We start from the raw sequence: 16,405 nt of genomic DNA on the forward strand, positions 1-16,405 counted from the left end.
GGCTGAAAAACTGCATGACTAACTTTACGGAGCAACGTTCACAGTGAGAACGGACAACAATCCATTAACCTATATCTTGAAGTCGGCCAAGTTGGATGCTACGGGACATCGAGGGTTAACAGCTTTGTCCATTTACAACTTCCAGTTGGAGCATCGCCAGGGATCAACCATATTGATGCAGACTCCCCGTCCCGCAGACCTTCCACTGAAGACCACTTAGAAGCTACCCCCGGTGAAATGGCATCTGTAGCAAGTATGAAAGCTATTTGTCGAAGTTCCCATTCTCCACTAGCTGAGCCAATGCCATTTATTGACTGTCTGGGAGGGACTGCTAAAGGGGTCCCAGGTGAGCTATTGTGATGCAACCAGTCTGATGGCTCCGGAACTGCTGCACTTGACCCAGGCTGAACGGAGACAAATGCAGTTGAAGGACTTGGAACTGCACGAAGTGCTCCACAGCAAAGAAAACGGCGCTGAAGGGCCACCGGGCAGCCAAAACCTGGGCAATCTATTCCAAGGAGTGGAAATCGCTGGTAATGCAGGGAGGATTGCTGTACAAGGAGAGTCAAATCCAAGGGCACCTTATACACTGGCTGGTACTGCCTCGCTCATTTTGTCCACTGGCACTGCGCGCCCTTCATTATCAACATGGGAACCTGGGAAGTGAGCCAACACTAGAGTTAGTCCGAAGCCGATTTTACTGGCCTCGCTTGGGCCCGGAAGTAGAAGAGTATTGCCATACATGTGCCAGAAGCAGCACCTGGAAAACTCTCAGCCATCCAGCCGCAGCACTTCAACACCTCCAGAACTCTGGACCCATGGATTTAGTCTGCGTCGACTTCCTGAACATTGAAATAGACAACAGCGGAACTCAGAACGTTTTGGTAGTGACAGATCATTTTACCCAATATGCTCAAGTATATCCCACTAAAAATCAGAAGGCTACCACTATAGCCAAGGTACTTTGGGAAACATTCTTTGTGCATTATGGCTGGCTTGCTTGCCTACATTCCGACCAAGGGCAAGACTTCAAATCCAAGCTCATCAACAGAACTCATGCAGTTGATTTGGGTAAAGAAAACCAGGACATCCCCCTATCACCCACAAGGGGATGCGCAAGCTGAACGTTTGAATCTCACATTGTTTGGCATACTGGGGACTCTGAGTGCCAAAGAGAAACTCAAGTGGAATCAATATGTGCCCACTCTAGTTCATGCATACAACTGCACAAGGAACGACAGCACTGGGTTCACACCATATCAGGTGATGTTTAGAAGCGATGCCAGGCTACCCATAGACTTGAGTTTTTGGGTCTCCTCCGATGGAACTACTGCAAGTATGTGAAAGACCTCCAAGACCAATTGTCCCAAGCCTTCCAACTAGCGCAAGCCGCTGCTGAACAGAATGAGCAGCAAAACAAGAAGAGAGGATGATAAAGTCAGGATCCACAACCTACAACCCAGTGATCGGGTGCTCATCAGGAGTTTAGGGAAGAGGACAAAACAAGTTGGGAACCTCAGCCATACCTTGTTGAGTGACAGTTGACAGGGTTGCCTGTGTTTAGACTAGAATGTATCCGACTGTTGCTTAAGGATTTTCATCCCACCACAAGAGAACACATACCAAAGCCAGACCGACTACGGACAGGACTCCTGCATCAGTAGTCAATCAAGATCCAGCATCTGAAGTGCATTCGGAGGCATATGGTGAGCTCCGGCGATCTCAACGAGAGGTCAAGCCAGTCAGAATATTGAGCTACGACACTTCTGGGGCACAAACTGAAGCTATCAGAAGGGGATTTCTTGTTCAAGCTACCACATGTACAGCGTCATATGCTAATGAACCAATCGGTTATGCTCAACAATGGTGGAATGTACCATTGTTATAGGATGGAACATTTCAGTTTGTGTTGTCTGCCCCTCGAGAGCATGTAAAACCTTAGGGAAAAGGGTTTTCGAAGGATAGGGGTGTGAGTGTAAACCCACATTTCTTGCAGGTTTCTGTGTATTCACGATTGTTTTGGGCAGTCCCGTTTTCATTTCTGTTGGGCCTTCGTCACGTGAGATCCCAGGGCACATGGTACGCTCCGTCAGTAGGGGGAAGGGGAACGTGGCTGAGATGATTCTATCTCAGATCCTGTCACAAGTCCCCCCGCTAGCAGCCACCGGTGGGCAGGACAAATCGAAATAAGAGGCTCTGCGAGTGCCGCGAAGGGGCTCTCTCTCGCTCTCCCCTGGTGAAGCACGTAGGGCATCCAGGCCCTCTGCTGTGGCGGGTGGTCCGCAGAGGCCATCCCTCCATCTACGCTGACAATTTCTCTCTCCCCTACCCAGGGTTGAGGGTGTGTGAGTGGCACAACTCAGAGAAAAAAAAAAGAAAAAAAAGGGGGCTGGTACGGCCCAGAGGTACCGGCGCAGAAGTGAGGGACTGAGCCCTGCCGCGTGTTATTTTCTCCATTACACGTGGCAGCTTAAAAGTAGGAGTGGGATTACGCGAGGGGGAGGAGTGGATAATTATGTACAGCGTGTGAGCTGGATTCCACCCTCACGTCAGTTTCAGACAGGCGAGCCGGTCTGAGTACATCAGGTCGGTGGAGATTTAGCGGAGAGCAGCCCCTCTGCTCTGTTAGTCTCTGTGACACGTGTAGAAGTATTCCACCTCAGCCCAGTTGGACGAGACGGTCCGGGCGGGTCCTGTCAGCTGGAGATTTTGGGAGAACGGCCCCAGTTTCACAGTTGGTCATTGATACGAGTAGGGAAAGAAAAAAAGAAAAAAAAGTACCTTACCTCATTACCGCTCCAAGTGCCCTCTTAGGGGTGCGTGTGTTCGTGTAGGGCCCTTGTGGGCTCCAACAAAAGAGGGAGAGTGGTCACCAACCCTTGTTACTGCTTTTACCCAGAGTGTGGCTGCAGTAGGCCCAGCTCAGACCTAGTGTAATTATCAGTAAGAGATTGGAGGGCAGCAACCCAGGGGAGAAGAGTACTGTGGCCCGATGCATCCTGTTTTTTTTTTCTTCCAGGAGTACCCGGGTACCGTTTTAGCCAGATTAGTTAAATGTCGGGCTGTGTATTATATGTAGTGTCTCTTGTGGTAGTCTTCAGCTACTAGTCGAGGGACGGGGGTGTTTGTAAGGCTGGAGGGGCTTAAGGAATTACTAAGGAGAGGGGGCGCCAGCACTCGTACCCAGTGCAGAGCTGATGCCATTTAATTATTTACCAAATGTGAATGAGCTTGCTCACATATACCACTCCTCCCATTTACTGAACGGATACAACAGGATTATTTGACAAATACAAATGAGCTCCTGCTGCCTAGCCAGTTATTTATCTATTCATGTAATACCCCCCCCCCTTCAAACACCCCTCTCCCCAGGTGACTGAATTGGTGAAATGTAATTATCTGTTAATAGGTCAATTAATTGTTGAGTTGTTTCATGGATTTATTGGTAGCGCCCCACTAAGGGCACAGAATTAATGGTGCAATTGTTGTAAAGAAAACCTCATACCCTGATAGTTATATAAAGAAAAGCAAAGCTACCCAAGCCTTGCAAATTAACTAAGACTGTGTGTTTATTTAACCAAGTGCGCAGGTATAGCTTTCAGTCATCAGGGCCGAGTCACACAAGGAGAAGGACAAATCCCCTTCAGGGCAGCCTGCATATACGGAGGTCAGCCATAGACCCTCATATGAGGGTTCTCAATCATCCCCCTTGGTTTTCATTTGCACATGAGTGCCGTAAGGTGCAAGTATTTCATGTTCAGGTTGCTGCTCACCCCACCATACAGAATCATAGGGAGAAGCACCATACACTTACTTACCTTGAAATACATGGTGTCTTTCTTAAAGTGTATAACTGGTTTATGCTTTCCCTGAACAGCTTCAGAGCACTTCTAAAATAGTTATAGGAGTTCTTACTTAACCTAGAATTGGATTTTACAATTCTGAAAAGTATCCTTGGTCTATTCCTTTAATATAAATGGTTAAGTGCTTACATACCAATAGGTTATATTGGCCTTGAATAGCTGATGCTCTTCTTAACTAAGTTAACTGGAATACATACGTTTAGTTGCCTGACTGAAGTCACTCAATGTGTGGTTAGACGCGTACATGGTAAATTACTCACCTGTTGGGTTGTACTTTGCTTGAATTTCTTCAGTGTGCTTCTAAAATAGTTTACTGTGTCCATTAGGCCCCTATAAGTAGTATACAAGGTAAGTTACTCCCTCTGAACTGGTTTCTATATTGGTGTGTAACTGTATCCATTCATACTGAAGAAAGTTGCATATGTTAAAAGGTATACTTGTAACGGGGTTGGTCTAATCAAGTGTTTCTATAACTGGATATCACTGTGTGTTCTGACCAATAGGGTCCACTGCCCTCGAATTACTTGTATTCTGAAAGTATACCCAACCTGGTTTTACTCCACAAGAATAGCAAGAATAGCCAAATGGCATTCTGAATGTGTTATTGCAAACCGAAGTATAATCTTATTTAGATTAGTCCGTAGTCAAGGTGAGTCAAACCTATAAGTATCGAGTTGTTTTATATATAAAATTGTGTTAATATAGTACTTACTGCCCAAAGATTTATCTTGGCCTACTGTATTTAAAATAAACCATTATTTTTATGTTATAGAGAATTCTCAGAAGTGTGCCAATTCCTCTCTACCTTAGAGACCCCCAGCTCTTTAGCTAGACTTATTTTCTACCCTGGAGAGAGCGAGACCTTTTTCCCCACTCATGTTTTTTGCTGGGATTTCCTTTTGACTTTGGACTCTGACAATCTCCATAGGCATCATCTTTGCATTGTGACAGAACATTCAGTGCAGTGGCACAGGGAAGTCTTAGATTTCCCAAAGGTTTAAATACCTTCTCTTGGTGAAACTACTGTTCCTAAGAGCAGTGAAATGAAGTTGACTTTACTTACAATTTGTAACTTTCTAGACCCAGCACACACGATCTTACCATAGGGAGCTGGTGGGGTTACTTAGTATCACCGTTGTCTAGTTTCTCATGTAGCATTTGTTATGTTACCATTTCTACAGTTAATGGCTGGTGGCAGTGGTTTACTTTTCACTACCATTGTGCGTTTTTACCGCGGGCTGCGTTCGCAGCTGCAGTAAGGCACCCATGGGTGCCAATTTTGGCAAAATAGCCCTAGTCTTCTTTTATTGCCATTTCTCGTCAGAAAGGCCCTTCTTGAGATTTACTCTGCACGCCAAACCAGGTTTGGTCCCTTTGTTCGTTTTGCTTTTGGCGGGATTCACAAGTGAAGCCCGCCTCTGGCTCCAGTATGCCTGGCAGGGGCAGGAAGTGAGCGAGGTGCCCGAAACTCCCTGTGCTTAATCCCCTTGGTTACAGGCATGCACCCAAAGGTGATTGGTCGGCTGGCTGTCCGGTAAGGATAGTGACCCTGCTGTGTGATTAATAGCTAAGCTGGAATGAATGGGAGAAACCGGCATAAAAGGCAAGGCTTTTGGCTTGGAAGGAAGAGTCGACCACTGGACGAAGGAATCTGAAGAAGAACTTGGAAGAGACGCCTTTTGCAACTCCTGGACCATTGGTTTGCCCGGTGAAGCCCTGCTGCTGTGCTGAAGCTCTGAATTCGTTTCATCTAGAGAAACCCTGCAAGGATGACTTCTCCCCTTGGGTTGGTCGGACCAATCAACCCCAAAGTGAACTCGTTTGGACATCCTCTCGTCTCTGGCTGTACTTCCACTGCTGCTTCTGCTGGAAGCAAAGTGCCAGGGAGAGGAACACCAAATTGAGCGGATCCCTTTTAAGTCGGACCCGAACACCAGGAAGATCCTCCGGACTTCAAGAAGCAGGACTGACCAAGCCTGAGCCACCTCAACAGTGTGCTGGAATCCAGATGCGAGGAAAGTCCGAAGTGGTATCCGAGAACCGCAGTGTTGCTATATGCTGTTAGACGCAAGGAGCTGAAACCGCGAAGTGCCGCTGAATTGAAGTTTGCCAATTGCTGCCACTGACCTTCCCGTTGCAGGAGTCCCCCAGACATCCTCCCTCTTGTCCCCATGACTGAGGCCTAGGAACACCAGGATCAGAAGCCAGTTGGAACTATTCCTTCTAACCAAAGGTACCTTAAACCCAAGAGGACTTCCCTCTTGTGTAGCCTTATTTGCTCTCAGTTAAGACTTTTCTTGGTTGCCCTTGCAGAGTTGCTTGCAGCTTTTCCCCTCACAAGCCTCCCAGCTTGTAGCTCTTCAAGTGAATCTTATTTCTACAAACTTTTCTAAAACATTGTGCAAGACCTTTACTTACCTACTAAGATCTTCAGATCCGCTAGACTTTGCTCAACTAACATTGGCTGTCCTGGCTCCCCGAGATACCCTTCTTACCTCCGACTCTGTGCCTTTACCTTTCCCCCAGGAAAAGGTTACATTTACTTGACATTGGAAGGTTTAAAAAGTACTTACCTGTTAATTATTTGTTAACCTTTGTTTTATTCCCATATCTAACCTTATCAAACTCCCTATTGCTCTAAATGTACCAGTGATACATCAATGTCCACAGTGTCGTGGCTATTTAAGTCACCCGAGGGTATAGGAAGTGTGTGCGCCATACCCAGTGGGTATAATCTGATGTAGAGAAACTAAGTGTGTTTTGAAGTGTATTCCAATTGTTACATGTATTGCTCCCTTCTGAGGAAGGCTTATATAACTGACTGTTGAATAAATTAATAATTGTTTAATTAAGTAACCTTGAGTGTAAGTGTTTAAATAACTGTCACTGTGAAACTCTTTTACAACCCTGCTGCTCACATTGACCCCTCTTGAGATAAGCTGCTCAGCCACACTACCAAACTGTGTAGTAGAGACTTACACCAAAAGGTTGGGTTCCTATTGCCAGGAGGTCAAGGTTGCTGTAGTCTTCCAAAGGATACTGCACACAAACTTGCCTAACATTTTATAATACCGAGTGTCGGTGCTTGAGAGCCATATGTATGCTATAATTTCTCTAAACCAAGCTTCAGTCCTCTCTCCCTCCTAAGATATGCCTGGCTCCTCTGTATACATCATCAAATGGGTGGTACAACCTTATACTAAGAATGGAGCTTTGTATGGCTTCAGATATAAAGTTTATGAAGCCCTTAGTTGGACTTTAGAAAAACTGTCCCAACAAAGGGTTTACTACCAATAGGGATTTACTCACCTTGAACAGCTTACTGCCATTCTAAATGGGCAAGATTGGGTTTTGCTTAGCGTGAACTGCTTACTGCCTTTCTGAAAAAGTCTTTGAGTTCCTGCTTGCCTTAGAATTGTGTTCCACCAATCTGAAAATTAACATTGGTATGACTAGATAATCCTGAAATGGAATAAGTGTAAGAGTTTATTATCAATAGGGTTTTACTCACCTTGAATAGCTTACTGCCATTCTAAATGTGTAATCCCGAGTTCTTACTTAGAAGTGCATACTGCCTACCTGAAAAGTAATTCATACGTTTTCTTGCTTACCATAGAATTGTGTTCCACTATTCTGAAAAGTAATGTTGGTGTTACTATATAATTCTAGAAACTGAATAAGTAACAGTGTAATACTACCAATAGGATCAGCTTACCTTAAATTGCCTTGGGTCCTTCCAAGTCTACTAATGTGGTTTTACTCCCCTTGAATAGCTTACTACCATTCTAAATGTGTAACACTATGTTTTACTCAACTTGAACTGCATACTGTAATTCTAATTGTAGTTTATGCTTTCGTTTATCATAAGCACTGTTGGATTTTATATTGTATTTATGATTTTTCATAGTACTTACCTTTCTCACGAATTTTCTTTGCCCGTCTATGTAAACTAAACCTTTATTTTTACAATACATCAGTGTATCAATGTTTCTTTGGACCAACTGTATGCTACAAGTTCTTTGTACCTTCCTACAGCCCACTCTAACTCCTAAAATAAGCCTGACTGCTCTTTCCATGCTACCATAAGTATTGCAGGGTTTCATGTGATATTGCCGCAAAAATATCGTCATACAAAAATATCGCCATATTTTTGCGACGATATTACCCCACGGAACCTGCGGGGGACACCCCAGCAACTCCCATATATTTTAAAAGGGAGCGGGGGACACCCCCACAACCTCCCCATCCATTTACCCCATAAATTATCCCCACCAAAAATATCGCCTGTGGCCGTTCCCGACGGCCATATGTACAGCGATATTTTTGGTGGGGATATTACCGGATACCTATTGCAGGTCTGTACTAAATTATATTTTTCTGTATTGCCCAAGGTAGTTTTATGAAGCCTCTTGTGTGGACCTTTTGAAAAACGGTCCTAAGACAGGCATCAAAGGAGCAGAGTCCAGCGGGAACTCCTCAGGTTTGCAGGTTAACAGTCAGGTTTCACAGGAAAAAGACATTAGGAGGTTTCCTCACCGAATTACCCCAAGGTCGTGTCCTAAGGTAAGGTATAGGAAATCTGTCGTCCACCCCAATGTAACTCAAGCCAAGTCCTGGATGGGTGCGAATGCCGCTATCTGCACCACCCCAGAAGCACAGGAACAAAGCAATGCTCCAGGTAAGTAACTAGGATGCAGGACAGTACCTATTAGCAAAGACGCTGGTGCAGGAGGACGGTCCCCACTGAGGCGACAGCTGACCCCGGTTCGGATTTTTATGTCTTGGCGACATAAATTAAAGTAGAGTAGTTGGATGCACATCAGAGGATCTTTGCAGCACTAGCTCGTTGTCAGCCTTTTAAAGGCTCGGGTGAAGGACAGTTGTTATGTGGTAGACTTTGCTCCGGTTCTAGAGCCTCGTCTCGGCTTCAGCAGCGGGATCCAGTCTCTGGAGTCCCAGAAGGAAGCCCGCAAAATTTCAGATGAAACCGCACGGAAGACGTTGCACCACAAAATGGCACCCTGGGCATTGGAAAATTGTGGGCCATGGAGATCGTAGCTCTTCCAAGGAGGGTGCAAAATCCAGGTAGTCTTGGGACTGGATAGGGCCAGCAGTCAAAGGGAGGAAGTCTTCCTCTTTGGGGTTTCCCTATCGCACAGAAGTTGAGGTTGGGACAGTAGTGGTTACTAAGATGGCCCTGGCGATCGCTGGAAATCCTGTGGACGTCCTTCGTCGCAATCTTCTTGGTTCCAGTGGTCAACTCTAGTTTCAGCTCCAGGACACTCAGATTTATCCAGGAACACCAGCTCAGTCCACCAATCCCCACTCATGCACCATTCAAACTTGGAGGGAGGCTGTCCAATGGGGACAGCCAGCCTCCCAGTGCAAACTGGTTTCAGGCAGCACTCTGAAGGACAAAGACCCAAAGTTTCGGTCAGTTCCCCCGCTTCTGTCCTCTCAGGCACTCAAGAGTCTTAGTCCTCAAAAGACAAAAAGGCCCATCAAGGACTCCACCCCTCCCCACCCCCCTCCCAGCTAGGCAGAAGGCAGCTCAAGAAAGGACTAGTCATCGAGAACAGAGCTTAAAATAAATACAGACACCATTTTAGGTAAATGGTGTCCCTTGTGCCCCTCAACGCAACTGCGAAGATAGCTGGCGACAAAATTCCACAAAGTTGTGTAAAAAGGTACCATGCCACCAGCCTGTCAGATCTTGTCACAGTAACCAAAACGTAACTGGAGAGGCGAAAAAAGGGAGACATGGTTTCCCCCTCAGCACTCCACTTAAGTGGAGTGTGCTGATCTTGCAAAATAAAATACAGGTGTGACAAAAAGTGTCTCCCTGCCTGGTAACATTGATTTAACACAGGTAAAATAAAAATGAAGCTCTATGAGCTCCCAGCCACAGAAAGTTCTGTGTGCTATAATAGGAAAAGGTAGATACCGGGAAAGTTGCAGGAAAGCATAACTCCACTGAAAAGTACAAAAAAATATATAAAAAAAATAATAAATAAAAAGGCGGTAAAAAGGGTTCTCAGGGCAACAGCAAAAAGATTGTGTGTGTGTGTGGAAAAAGTCTCCCACTCACTCAGAAGAATCATTCCAAAACTCCAATAGTACAGAAACAATGCTGGGGGACTCACAAAGTGGGGAGAATTTTACTCAAAAAAGGAATATCTACCTAACAAGCCCAATGCTATTTTCGCTAAAACATGCATAGCCCCTGCAGAGTTATTCATTATTGCTGCTGTTCGGAGGGCCCAGTTTACGTGAGCAAGTGACTGGTGGGTTATGAATGAGAAAAGTTCATTTGGAAAATTAACAAGATAATCACTCAACAGCCCATTTAATGACTGGCCATCAATAATGGACTATTTTGTGGGTCAAGCATCTAAATACAAAGTGAAATCCAGGATAAAAGGAGAAGACAATCTTCAAACAAGTGTCCTACCCGATCCTTGGCACAGCCAAGTCTACCAGGTTATCCTCTGCTAAATTGAGAACTTGGGGTGAGATATCTAATGGAAGAAGTGCAAGCTGGTGGCAGGCAAAGACACTGGTCCCACCCATATCCTGAACAACCATAAGCAAAAGCTGCTAGTCATCAGGTGCTAGTACAAGGTAATGCCTGCCTATTTAACACTGCGCAATAGGTTTAGTGTTACAGACACAACAGGCAATCTTATAGGGATGTTTAATCTAACAAATGTAACAAAACAATGCAACCACACACGAACATTCCTCAAGCCAGGAACTGCAGTTAAGTGAGATTATGAGCATATATCAGAGCTCTCAATTCTAGGATGCATTATACTTGCCTGGTGAAGCTGTAAGTATCTCAAGATCCAATTGCTGGGTTGATGGATTGTAGCTAATAATTTTTCCCTCCTTTGAGTGAAGAAAGAAAAAGAAGAGCGGATTACTACACCCGTCGCATAACATCTTAATCACACTTAGCTATACAAATAAGATTTACAAATGCAATCCAAATAAGGTTCTGTTTCTAGCAAAGTTCTAAAGTCACTGGCTAACCTTTCCAAATGAAGGGTGTTAGGATAGTTTTTCTAAAGTCCTAACCAAACTTCATAAACACCTTATCTGAGGCAGTACATGGGCTCCACTCTTAGTATAAGGCTGTACACCAGAAAATTGGGTAGCATGGACAGAGCAGCCAGGCTCATTTTAGGAGAGCGTGTGTGTGTGTGTGCTTTAGCTTGGCACAAAGAAATAGTATACATATGGTCCAAAGAAACACTGAAACACTATGTATTGTACAGAATAAAGGGCTTATTTAAATAAAGGTATGCCAAGATAAATCTTGGCTAAGTACTATAACATCATATAAACACAATCATAACATCCAACTCAATACCTATGGTATGCAAACCAAGGTATAACCTTATTTAGTGGAGCAAGAAGCAAGTCAAGGCGAGTCAAACCTAAGGGTATACGTTCAGGATAGTAATATACTATTCTTGGGGAATAAGACCAGGTTGAATACACTTTTAGAATACAATCAGTATTTCCAGGGTAGTAAAAATCACATAACACAACTATGTTACAAGTATTTGTTAAATAAGATTTGGAGGAGTCCAACTGGTGAGGACTACACAAGACATATCTGCTTGGTATTAGGTAACCCACCTTTAAATATAGGCCTGTACTACACAAGTTGGTAGTGTGACTGAGCAGCCAGGCTCATTTTAAGAGGGGTAATGTGAGCTGTAGAGCGGTACAATTGAAATCATTAAGTACAAGTAGCCAAGTGGCACTTACACACAAAAGTTATATATGGGATACATTACTCACCGTAATCGTATTTCTGATGCTTGTATCTGCTTAGATTCCCATGCTGTGCATAGGCCGACATCTAATGGAAGCTGCGAGTATTAGTTTGTTTTTCGAAACTCGAAAAGGGGCGAACTGGGGCGTGCCAGTAATACTATCCCTAGTGTGACGTCCCATGTACCCATGATCCCTCACACGTGTAGGACCCACAGATTGCATTTTTTCTGACCTGAGGTAGCATGAGAAGTAGCGCGAGTACAGAGTATCAAAGAAGATAGGATAGATAAGACTACAAGCATCCATGCGCCTTCACTCAGAAGGGAGGAAGGGCGGGGGCATGTGAATCTAAGCAGATACAAGCATCAGAAATAAGATTACGGTGAGTAAAGTATCCCTTCTGAGGCTTGTGGAATCTACTTAGATCACATGCTGTGCATAGATTAGCGAGCAGTGTTCGAAGAAGGAGGTGGGTTGTGAGAAGGGTCATGAGCAAATAAATGTCTTAGAACTGCTTGTCCCACTTGAGTATCTGTCTTGGAATGAGTGTCAATGCAGTAGTGCTGAGTAAAGGTGTGAATAGAGCTCCATGTAGCTGCCTTGCAAATGCTGTCAAGGGGTACATTTGCAATGAAAGCCAGAGTGACTCCAGTACCTCTTGTAGAGTGGGCCCTTGGCGTAAAAGGCAGAGTTTTATCTGAGAGGGAATAGCACAGTTGGATACATGAGACTATCCATTCAGAGATGGCATTCTTTGAGACGCGATCTCCTTCTCTGCCTGGAGCTATGGAGACGAAGAGCTGATCTGTCTCTTAGCAGTCTGGTGTCTACATAGTAGAGGACCGCCCTCCTCACATCTAGTGTGTTGAGTTTCACCTCAGGAGAGCTTTTGGGTTCTTGGAAGAAGGCGGTAGCTCAATGGGCTGTTTAACATGGAATTTTAAAATAAACCTAGGTGAAAACCTAGGATGAGTGTGTAAAACCAGTTTATCCTTATGTACTGTAAAGAAAGGATCCCGCACTGACAGAGCTTGAATTTCACTGACCCTTCTTATGGATGTAATGGCTTCTAAGAAGGCCGTTTTGTAAGTAAGAGAAACTAGAGTTTGAGACTAGATTTGTGAATGGGCTCAAAGGGGGTCCCATGAGCTTAGCAAATACCACATTTAGGTCCCAACCTGGTGGTGGGTTATATCCCTTCCATAAATGCTTTGACAAGCACTTTCCACCATGACACTTTGTTATGGGAAGTGGTGTAGGCTGAGTGCACTTTAGGTGAATTAAACACTAACCCTGCATCCAGTAAGTAAGTGAAGCATATAGGTGACAATATTGGAAGAAGTACAATCAACTGGGTTGATTTGCTTATTCTGGCACCAAATAACAAATCATTTCCACTTATCAAAGTAACAGTGTCTTGTGTTAGGTTTTCTTGATTCTTTTAGAATATCCATACATCTCTGAGGCAGGTTGAGATGTCCGAACTCTGACTTCAGGAGCCATGATGCCAAGTTCATCAAGTTGGGCTGAGGATGCACTGTTAGCCCCTAGTGCTGGGAGAGTAGGTTGCACCGGCACGGGAGTTTGATGGGGTCGCACACCGCCAGTTTGCGTAGGTGTGGATACCATGGTTGTCTCGCCCACATACAAGCAACCAGGATGTGCGTCATTGATTCCCTGTGATCTTGTTAACCACCTTCCTCATCAGGGGGGTTGGTGGAAAGCGTAGGCAAACATCCCTGACCAATTCATCCATAGGGCGTTCCCCTGTGAGCCTGGCTGGGGGAATCTGGATGCGAAGTCTGGGCATTGCCTGTTTTCGCCTGTGGCGAATAGGTCTATAGTGGGGAAACCCCACTGAGAAGAGGTCTCCTACGACTTTGTGTAGTCGCCACTCGTGTTCCTCTGGGAGGGGATCCCTGCTCAGAGCGTCTGCCAGTGAGTTGAGATCCCCTGGAACATGTTGACAGGTAAATCTTCCGTTTGAGTGCCCACTTCCAAATTGTCTGGGCAAGCTTGGACTGATTTGGCAAACGAGTGCCCCCTTGTTTGTTTAAGTAAAACATAGCCGTAGTGCTGTCTGTTAGGATCTGCACTGACAGGTTCGGTAGGAGGTCTTCGAACGCTCGAAGCGCTCTGAAGACTGCCAGAAGTTCTAGCAGATTGATGTGGTTCTCAGCTACTGTGTGAGACCAGAGACCCTGAGCTGGATGATGAAGGTAGTGGGCTCCCCACCCTGCTAGGGAGGCATCTGTTGTGACAACGGCCTGTATCTCTGGATCGTAGAAGGGTTTCCCCTGCGTAAGATTCTCCCTTGTCCACCAGTGAAAACTCTGTACTAGTGTTGGCAAAACGACTACTAGATCGACACTGACCACTTGCTTGAGACCACTGTTTCGCCAACCATTCCTGCATGGGTCACATTTGTGGGGAACAAGGTAAATGCAAGATGCCATCATGCCTAGCAAACGCATTGCTTTGCGCACCCTTATGTGGCGACAGGCTTGGTATTGAGGAATTTGCAGCAACAGATTTCAAATTCTTTCCTCTGATGGAAAGGCCAACCCCTCTTGGGTGTTTAGAATAGTTCCTAGGAACTGTTTCGGAGGTGCTTGGCACCAGGCTTGATTTTTTCTCGTTGATCAAGAAGCCCAATTGGAAGAGGAGGTCGATAGTTCTTTGGATGTTTAGTCTGCAAATCATGGGGGGACTCCCCTGTAATGAGCCAGTCGTCCAGGTAAGGGTACACTGGGATTGCCTCCCTGCATAGGTGCGCCGCCACCACCGCCAGTACCTTGGTGAATACCCTTGGAGCCGAGGCTATTCTGAAGGGTAGCACCTTGAATTGTTAGTGCTGGTTGTCCATTTTGAAGCGCAAGAATCTTCTGTGTGCTGCGAACATTGAAATATGAAAATAGGCATCTTTCATATCCAATGTTGCCATGTAATCCCCTTTTTTAGTAGTGGGATTACTTCTTGCAGTGTAGTCATGCAGAATTTTTGTGGCATGACATACTTGTTTGCAGTGTGCAAGTCTAATACTGGGTGCATTGTTAGATTTTTTTTGTTTACCTGGCTGCCTGGACGATTTCTATGGCGTCCTTTGCCAGCAGAATGGTGATTTCCTCGAGAAGGATTTTCTGGTGTTCCAACGAGTGTACTTTCTGTCTTGGAGGATGGTCGTGGGGGCGCCCTAGTAGTTCTATACAGTACCCTGCGGACGCTGCGCTTTCCCTGATGTGCTTATTGCATTCTAAAATAGTTTTTGTGTGTTCATACTTGTCATTGAGTAGCATAATGCCCCTCCAGAAAGTGAGTTATTTTACTAGCTCCAAACTGAGTTCTAAAAAGTAATGTTGCAAGGAGTATACTGTTGGGGAGAACTTTAATTTCTGTGCTAATTCCCTTCAACCTTAGAGACCCCCAGCTCTTTTGCTGGACTCAGGGTTTTGTAAATTTTACTCGTGAGTGGGGCTCAGTCATGTGTTTTTCTGACTATGATTTTCTCTGTTCCTTATTGTTTTATTTATTTTGTCATTTGCATAGCGCACAAAACCGAGAGGCATCTGGGCACTTTTTGGCTTAAGAAATCGGTTACATTTGTTTCTTACAATGAAAACATGTTACAGTCATAACATGATATATCAAAATGTGCAGTCACAGATCGGTATGAGTGAAATGTTAGGGCACACAATTTGAGGTGTTACATCAAAATATGCAGTTATAAAAAGGTAAGATGCGACAATTTTAGGAACACATGTTGTAAAGCCTCGCCTCATGGTAAGGGTGCTACATCAAGATATGCGGTTACAAATAGGCAAGATGCGACTTAATATGCAGTTGCTGAGGGGTAGTGAACGAGTGGAAAGCATGCTGCGGTAAGCTAGTAATGGGGCAGAACAGTGCAGTCTTGGGGGCGTGGCTTGGCAGCTATGCGATAGAGACGCAGTTCCTAAGAGCTCCTTCATGATCCGACAAGCTGATTCGAAAAGCTGGTAAAATACATGTCGGCAAACTGAGAAACTTAAAGGAGAGGTGCCCGAAGGGCTGAGATACAGCTGGGGAAACGCTGAAGCAAAACCAGAGGACGGAGAGACCAGGAGAGAGCCCGAAGCAAGACTCGCGTCACCACACAAAATGGCTCACACATCAAAAAGGTGGAGGACCCAGGCCAAAGTAGATACATTGCACATTGGGAAGCGAAAATAGGAAAACCAATAAACGAAGCAGACTGGGGGAAATTATGGGCAAACATACCTAAGCTCACGAGGTCCCTCCAGATCCAGGAAATATGGATTAAATTGATGCTGTAGTGCAAGGCATAAAATAAGCAGTGTCGAAGAGCATTTGCTATGCAATCCAGTAGCTTTGCTAATTAAATTGGCACATGAGTAGCAAGGTTAGCCATTTAAGTTACCCTGTTCAAGGAAAGCAAAGATCACCCTGCATTCCTTTTGCCTTCAGAGCTCTGTCCACTCTCTTTTCTCTGTTCACTGCAAATTCAAAGGGGCTAATGGAGAGAGATTGCAGCAGTAATCATCACCTTCACCATGTGCCAAAAGGCCCATGTGAGAGTGTTAAGCACATTTTATTTTTATTTTTCCAATAATTGCAAACCAGAAAAAATCCTGTCTGCCAAAGACCAGTATGTGTTAGTTATTGTTTTTAAAAAAGGCTTCCAACTCCCTTTCTGAAAATGTAGGTTACAGTGTTGCTGGTGTAAAACACTGCATTGTCTCCATGCTTTACAGTGAAGT

General features: G+C 44.9%; 1 protein-coding gene across 2 annotated transcripts in view; it reads right to left on the minus strand.

Moving 5' to 3' along the window:
• The window catches only part of COIL (coilin), a 205,017-nt gene that overhangs the window by 100,080 nt on the left and 88,532 nt on the right, over positions 1-16,405 (minus strand). For both annotated transcript variants that reach the window (XM_069654949.1, XM_069654948.1), the window contains one exon: positions 10,682-10,751. In XM_069654949.1, coding sequence (XP_069511050.1) covers positions 10,682-10,751 — 70 coding nt within the window. The remainder of the gene's footprint in view (positions 1-10,681; positions 10,752-16,405) is intronic.

This window comes from Ambystoma mexicanum, chromosome 3q (genome assembly GCF_040938575.1).
Source record: "Ambystoma mexicanum isolate Mex_15411 chromosome 3q, UKY_AmexF1_1, whole genome shotgun sequence".
Taxonomy (NCBI): Eukaryota; Metazoa; Chordata; class Amphibia; order Caudata; family Ambystomatidae; genus Ambystoma; species Ambystoma mexicanum.